We start from the raw sequence: 8,029 nt of genomic DNA, 5'->3' as shown, positions 1-8,029 counted from the left end.
GACAGACGGCTAAAGGGATATTCTCACAGCGGGGCTTGTTCAATTCAACAGAAAACCACCTAACCTTGTAGCATTGAACATTGCAAAATACAATTAGTATCTGACCCAGAATCCAACAGCATTGAACTCGCGGCATTCAAGTCTAATTCAAATAAAAACAAACATATGAGAGGTTGTATAGGCCATATTTCATACTCTAAAGCAGTGGTTCTTTATTTCTAAAAACCACCTAATACTTAAAATGGATAACTTTTTTTTTTTGAATGTCTTTCATATAAAGTTGATCTTTTAACCTGGACCCTCATTTTGAACAGTTTGGATGTCAACTGACATCGCCTTGAAACATTTCGGAATCAAAAACAGAATGTGTTCATCAAGTCTTTCAGAAAAGATGGGGCCTTGGTATGAGCAATTGGTGACACCTAAAAAAGAAATCAAGTCTCGAGGCTATTGGAGGAGTAATCGATCGCCTCACCTGGAAATCACCGCAAAGCAGACGGCGCCAGCGTTCCAACTACACATCCAATTTCCGACGACAAAACTTCCTAATGTTCCTAAAAGTTCCTAACAGGATGTAATCAGAGCAATTGGAGCAACAACAGCAAAATACACCAATGTGGCAACTGTAAAAAAGGCTCACTAAGTCCCGTAATTGGCCGACCAATCTGCTGTACACAGAACCAGTCAGGGCACCATGGAAACTGGCTGAAGGCTTCCCAACACGGAATATAGACGGTAACAGTAGTTAATCAGCTTTACTTCTAGCTTGATGAAATACAGGATTTAATATCGGAATACCGTGACAGGGAAGTGCAAGCTCAAGACTTAAATAGATCTTATATCATTTCTTAAAAGACTAAGTAAGAAGTTTTAAAATACAAAATAATGACTAAAAAGAACGGTCTAACCTGTACAGCCAATTGTTGCAAATGAAAAGTCAGATGTATAATAAAAACTGATTGGGAAACATCTAGCGCCGTGTCTGGAGACCATATCCTTCATCTTTACTGCTGCGGTTTGGTCTGTTGCCGTACCATGACTTTTCTCTTTATTACTAACTTAAGGCACCTTTGTATCATCATTTCAAAGCCAATACGTGTATTGAAGGAGCTATATGTAACAAATGTCCAATACTAAATCATAAAATGACCACGGTGTCATCAGCGGTGAATGAAACATGCTGAGTCAATAAGACCTCGGCGACCACAGCGCTGCCACCAGTATGATCTCCTGTGAAACTGAAACGGGTCACAACCTTGGTCTTGTCTTGTTTGTTATGATTCACTATCCTCAGAGTAGCCACGGTGGCCAGATATGAAACAAAATGGCACGCACACACACACACACACACACACACACACACACACACACACACACACACACACACACACACACACACACACACACACACACACACACACACACACACACACACACACACACACAGCATGCTGCAGCGGAAGCAGGCAGAGTAACTGGAGGAACTGAGATGGTGCTAGATTCTATTCGACCTAAACAGCGTTCAGCCCTCTGTGGATGAAGCTCCGTCAGCAGGGCCGTGCTCAAACAAGGGCCATCTCGGAGTTGCATTTGAAAGACAGAGACTTTCAAAACAATAAATAAATTGCAAATGTATATATTTGCTGTTCAACTAACATTGCAGGATTCATCAGTGCTCGTCTCAAAATACAATATTGAGCTTGGCCCGTTCTGCCCTCGTGTGAGTTCAGTGTCCTCAACCTGGCAACCCATGTGAGTCTGCACATGGGTTGGGGGGGGGGGGGGAGGGGAGACGACTTTCTCCAATATGGTGAACTTCGACTGCGGCCCCCATTTTTAACACTAGTGGTCGATGTGACACACGGTAACTTTAACATCGACACAAACCACAGTCAGCCTCTGATCCGGAGTTTCCTCAGCACTCCATAACAGCAAGTTTCTCCAAGTACCAAACACAAAGCAACGTGAAACAAACGATTGAAGCCAAACACCCGCCTCTTCACGACCACATCAACAACAACAACAACAACACCACATCAGCATCACAGGAGGGGGACGTGGAGATGCTCTCCGTTCCGCATGGAGCCATTTCAGTATGTATTATCTTTGTCTCACTAATAACAAACAACAGCCATGGGCGGAGTCTGGTTCTGGAGGGTACCTGCCTCCCCCCCCCCCCCCGCAGAGGAAGACCCAGATGAAAACACCCACAATGCACCACTGTCGGTTGGATCTACACTAAGAGCAAGTGGGCCGTGGGGGTCCACCTCTGGGGGGTCCTGGGAGGCTGCGGAGGGGGGGGGGGGCCTGGTGGAAGGGGGCGGGCCATCCTAGGCCTGGTTGAAGGGAGGGGCGGGGTCAGCGACCTGGGGCTGCTGGTCCAGGGAGTCGTAGGTGGTTCTGTCGCGTGTCACGGAGGGAAAACCTACACACACACACACACACACACACACACACACACACACACACACACACACACACACACACACACACACACACACACACACACACACACACACACACACACACACACACGTTAATATCCATTTCAAAACAAGCATTTCTTTCGAATGGTTTCCAGAGTGAACTGGGAGCGGGTTAATGGTGTTAGTGGGTTTGGACGGCGTGGTTCCTGGTTCCTCGGCTGTTTTTTCCAGGTCTGTCTACCGCTGCACTTTATTCGCTTGGTTAGTCATTTGATATCGTGACACAAGCACCTGGTGGCCCAGGGGACAATACAGAAGGCCTGGAAAGAACTTTGGTCAAATAGCCAGCTCGGAAAACGATAAAAGATCAACAAAGCTTGAACTTGGGGTGTGTGACGCTGGTTACGCTTATGGAATCAAACCGGCGATTAGTCTTTCAGAGCCTTCATGCGTTAAGGTTAAAAAACGCGTCATCCATCCACGACCATCTTTGATGATGTCATCACGACAATGCATCATCATCAAGAGTGGGCGTTTTTTAAGATCATGTTAAAATAAAGCGTAAAATCCGTGCATCCCCAACGTGAAGCCGTCTTTACCTCCTGGTCTCCTGCAGTGTGCTGATCCACCACTGCTCCAGAACCCGCAGGAACCCGGACTATTTACACACAGCCCTGAACATGGGGCGCCTGCACCACAGCTCAGGCCAGCATGATTTATGCCTGAGCATTGAGGGGCTGTGAACATCACAGACATAATTCATCCTGGAGCCCTCGGCCTCAGAGCCGCGAGAACCCCTCGTACATAAAATAGTAAAGCTCAGAGGATCCCGGCCCGTCACGGTCAGAATGTGGAGGACTCTGAGCCTGTGAACTACAAAGGACGACACGCTGCTGCTAGGGGCTCGCAGCCCACACACCGCCGTGCTCCCTGCTTCTAAAACATGCTCTTACTCATAGCCCGCGCGTTATTGAGGAATGACACTTTTATTCAATTCACAGGCAAGGTCAGCTTCTGGATTTGTCAAATAAAACCGCTCTTTAAATGAGTGCGTTCACAATTTGTTCAGACACCATAATATACAAAGATCTGCTAAGACAATTATTAAAATGCTGCAAAATTTGGGAAAAACAACATCAAGGCATATTCAAAACGCAGCTTATGTCTTTAAAAAAACAAAAAAAGATTGTGTCACACTATTTCTCCATTTCTATTATTTGATCTGGCTCAGCATGTGGCCCCGTCACGTTTTAAACCAACTGAAGAGTGTCTGGAGAGAAGCAGGATAAATAATTCATAGAAATGAAAACATAGAGACACATGTCATGAATACGAACAGACAGCTGAGACAGTGGACACACAGCATTGACGGCTGGAAACACAAAAGTGACACAAATGTACAAAATAAAACCGGTAGATGGACAGGTGAACTGAACTGACAGAGACACAGACAGAGACACAGGACAAAAGGATGGACCGGTGAGAGCCGTCCACTTCATGATCTCACTTCCTGTTTGAAGTTGGGGGTGGGGGGTGGGGGGGAGGAAGGGGGAGGAGTCAGTAGTGCCGGCCAAAATAGGTGGTGTCAGCGCTGTCTGTGGTACAGCGGCTCTCCACCGACGTCTCCAGGTCTGAGGGGTCAGGGGTCAAGGGAGAAGGAGAGGGGAGAGGGGGGCAGAGGAGGAGAGGAGTGAAGAAAAGGAGGAGAGAGGAGAGAGAAGAGGAGGAGAGGAGAGAATAGAGGAGAACAGGAGATGACGACCAGGGGGATAGAGAGCAGAAGAGATGAAGGAAGAGGAGGAAAGATAAGAATGAGAGGAGGAGAGAAGAGGAGGAGAGAGGAGAGGAGAGGAGAAAAGAGGAGGAGAGGAGAAGAGAAAAGAGGAGAGAGGAGAGGAGAGGAGAAGAGAGGAGAGGAGAAAAGCGGAGGAGAGAGGAGAGGAGAAGAGAAAAGAGGAGGAGAGAGGAGGAGAGAGAAGAAGAGAGCAGACGAGGGAAGATGACAAAAGAGGAGAACAATAGATAAAGAGGAGCAGAACAGATGAAATGAGGAGTGAAGAGGGAGAAGAGGGGGGGAGACACGAGACAAGATGATTGGAAACATAAACAACAGAGCAGACAGCGCTGGGCGGGTCCCAGCAGCAGGGCAGTAAAGCGAAGCGGGAGTCTGAGCGTAGTGATAAAGGAACCAAACGCCAGCCTCGTGATGCTCTCTCTGAGGAACGAGGAGCGAACAGAGGCAGAGATCATGACGCCAAATCGCTCGGCGCTTCAGACTCAAACCAGCGGGGATCTGATGCATGGCAGTTGACTGACTGAGTGTCTTGGTTCACACCGGACTAGACAGAGCTCAGGTTATTCAAATCCCCGTAACTAGGCTGCTACTAATCAGGACCCAGCGTGCGGCATACAGATGAATAAACTAAATCACACACACAGGAACCTAACAGCCTTGTTGTCTCAGACCCAGCGGGGCTTCAGCGGCGCAATCAGACAGCAATTAAGAAGACTAACGCTCTCTGAAGCTGAGGAGGAATAAAAGTCTGTCGGATGGATGGATGGCCCCGCACCGGCACGAGCCAGCGGGATTTCATTTAAACAAAAACATAAACAACCAGAGGGGCCGTCGATATACCATCCTCGTCATCCAGGGATGGTAATGACATATATAGAGGGGAGGGTTGGTCAAACCGCTGACGGAAACGGCTCTGGGCTGATTGACTTCCCACCACCACACACAGAGTGATGGATGGACAGCAGAACTAATGTCCTGCAGCTCCCATGAGGGGGCAGGTTAACGGTGCAGCGGGTTAACGGTGGACCAGGTGTACATTAGACGTTATAGGGTGATTCATTATCACAGCCGATACCTCATCACCACACACAGCGCTCAACTATAAACTGACGATCTGCTGTGGGCGATATGATTTCTCCCTATGAATGAGGTTGAATTACACATCAGCCAGAAAGGAAATATGTCCTAATTTCACGCGGTTCATTAATTGTAACGATGCATAACTTAAGTCAAAGGACCGCGGCCACGTTCCACTGTTCCAGAGCCGTGTGAGCGGCCCCAGAATACTCTTCAGCGCTGCACACATCCTCCTCATCCTCCTTTAATCTGTCCAGATGAGAAGCACATGACCGCGTCACGCCGGCCGTTCCACACGCACATCTGCATCAGCAGGGCTCTGTCACCCTCTAACGAGGCTCACTGGAACTCAATTAGCAGAGCGGCCGCGTGCTTCCCCGCATGGGTCAGGGCCTTCAGAAGAACATTGAAGAACATGAAACCCAGCTGCATCTCACGGCCCTCCTTCTTCTCCTTCTCCTCCTCCTTCTCCTCCTTCTCCTCCTCCTCCTCCTTCTCCTCCTCCCCCCCCCTGCTGGGCTTCAGAGAGATGGATCTCACGACCCTCCTTCTCCTTCTCCTCCTCCTCCTCCTCCCTCCTCCTCCTCCCCCCCCATGCATCAGGCCGCGGCTCAAGCTGGCGTCGAGCGGCGGTGCCGGGACGCTGCTGATGTTTGCGTTGATTATTTGATTGTTACGACGAGCACCAGAGCTCTGTGTGGACATTTGACATTTCTTGATGTGGCATCGCTGCCAAAAGGGGATTTATGCTATTAGAGTAAATGTTTAAACACAGTTGTGATGATGGCTGGTTTATCCGACCATCATCCACACACACGCTCAAGGTCTCCCTGAGTGTGTGTGGAGGATTTAACCTGTTGCACATTGATTACTCAACGTACAACGGGTGTGCAGCCTCACCCAGCCCCAGAGTCCAGTCAGTCTAACACACACACAAATATTTTTTCCAATAAATAATTTTCCAATATATAAAATTCCACAAATGTAATGGAGACACCGACCCATTTCGTGTACAAATAGACGTCAAGTGGGCAGACTCCTCCCTCTGGAACTCACCGAAGTGGAGGTTGTAGTCTCCTCCGCGTTCGCGGTACATCTGGTACACAAAGAAGCAGGAGACGGGCTTCAGCAGCAGGCTGAGGATGGCCATGATGGCACTGAAGCGGAAGACGTCACTGCTGTTCGTCAGGGTCCCGAACGGGTAGTACACCCCGAAGTGGATGATGTCCGTCAGGATGGTCAGGCTCAGCCCAACCAGCAGCTACAGGGACAGGGACAGGAAACAGCTCAGGGGTGGCACAATGAAAGTCCAGCTTAGAAGTGGGTGGCAAAATAAACAAAAAAGATTTATGTTTGGGGTTTTTGTTTTGAAAACTACCAGTCACTTTGAGAATACAAACGTAGTACTGCAAAAATGTAAAAAGAAAAGCAATTTTGCTACAAAGAAAAACGATTGTGCGCCGTCCCTCTTGACTTGGAAGAACCTGTTGAACATGATAGTATTTTGTCGGTTTGTATCGTGCACACAAAAGATAATATCTTTATCTTTCGCCATATTTAAATGAGTCATCAATTGCATAAACAGTCTTCAATTGCGGTTGCGGCTATCGAGAGGCCTTTTGTGGAAGTGCTGTCCCCGAACGTTTAGATACTAGGCCTACTACACTTGGGTTAGATGATCCACTAAACCGACGTATCATCACATGACACTCACAGCTCAGGGCTGAGTGGGAGACAGCAGGAGACTCACCATCAGCACCGCGTCCACCGAGTCCCGCTGGCCCACGGCCCACACGCCGACCGCCAGCACGCTGAAGTTCCCCCAGGCGAAGGAGCCGGGCAGCCCGTTCATACAGCCCCTAGCACACAGAACACCGCGTCACCGCACCGTCCGCCCCGGGGCACATTCCGCTAGTCGGAGCCGAGGCTGTGAGTCCAGCGGCGTTAGGGTTCAGCCCAGTGAGAGAAAATAAGGAGAAAATAGCTTTTGGCACACGACTGCTCATACCCACTCACCATAATGTCAGTAGCCAGTGGACCAGTATTATGGCCTGTATTTGGAAAAGTAAACACAATTATGTCTAATCAGAAGAACATTTCAAACAAGTCAGGCTAATTGGACATACCATTTACTGACCAGTATGTGGCAATTCTTGCTGGTTCTATAGTTAATATATATCATATTCTTATGTTATTGTCAAGTGTGAACTGACAATCTAGGCTACTTAGGTAGCCAATATGCCCATCTGTCCCAGATACCTAAAGCTCCTAATAATTCCGAAAGTCCTGTTAAAGTGTTCAGCCTGTAGGCCGACACAAACACAAACCAGTTTCTCCCAAATGTTTCGCAATGTCTTTCATTATTAACATTTTAAACATTGTTTGACTAAATGGACATTTGCGACTTTGATGTTATGGCAACTACCCCCAGATCAGCCAACTCATCAATTTAAAATGTTGCAAGTAGAAGTGATCTAGCTGCAGTAATCTAACGGTTGCAGACAACAGATCAATAGCAAGCGTAAACATGAGTAGTCTGGTAATGATTGGGAACACACCTTACTGCACAGCAAGACGCAAACAAACACACTTACCTTCAGATTGATCGCAGGAATTTCCATTATATGAATAAAGATACTAAATCGACCTCGATCGCCCCTCAAACGGTTTCCTTTTTAAGGGTTTATGAACACATCGGTAAAGCAAACCCGACTCCAAACTCTTTGAAACT

General features: G+C 47.9%; 1 protein-coding gene across 1 annotated transcript; it reads right to left on the bottom strand.

Moving 5' to 3' along the window:
• Positions 1 to 2,291: 2,291 nt before the first annotated feature.
• Positions 2,292 to 8,029, bottom strand: agtrap (angiotensin II receptor-associated protein). Its single transcript, XM_084464129.1, has 5 exons — positions 7,893 to 8,029; positions 7,315 to 7,349; positions 7,049 to 7,157; positions 6,355 to 6,559; positions 2,292 to 2,425 (listed from the first exon to the last, which is right to left on the bottom strand). Exons 1-5 carry the CDS (start codon positions 7,917 to 7,919, stop codon positions 2,331 to 2,333), a joined length of 471 nt encoding a protein of 156 aa, XP_084320255.1. The 5' UTR covers positions 7,920 to 8,029; the 3' UTR covers positions 2,292 to 2,330.

The sequence above is a fragment of the Micromesistius poutassou genome (genome assembly GCF_964030765.1).
Source record: "Micromesistius poutassou genome assembly, chromosome: 2".
In the NCBI taxonomy this organism is placed as follows: Eukaryota; Metazoa; Chordata; class Actinopteri; order Gadiformes; family Gadidae; genus Micromesistius; species Micromesistius poutassou.
This window is presented reverse-complemented; position numbering and strand designations above follow the sequence as displayed.

Bases quoted from the DNA above. Each gene is read 5' to 3' on its own strand.
- agtrap (XM_084464129.1), bottom strand. From the start codon at position 7,919: ATGGAAATTCCTGCGATCAATCTGAAG. The intron at 6,560-7,048 runs GTGAGTCTCCTG...CTGTCCCTGTAG, and splicing joins CGGTGGACGCGGTGCTGATG to CTGCTGGTTGGGCTGAGCCT. The intron at 2,426-6,354 runs GTGAGTTCCAGA...GTGTGTGTGTAG, and splicing joins AGACTACAACCTCCACTTCG to GTTTTCCCTCCGTGACACGC.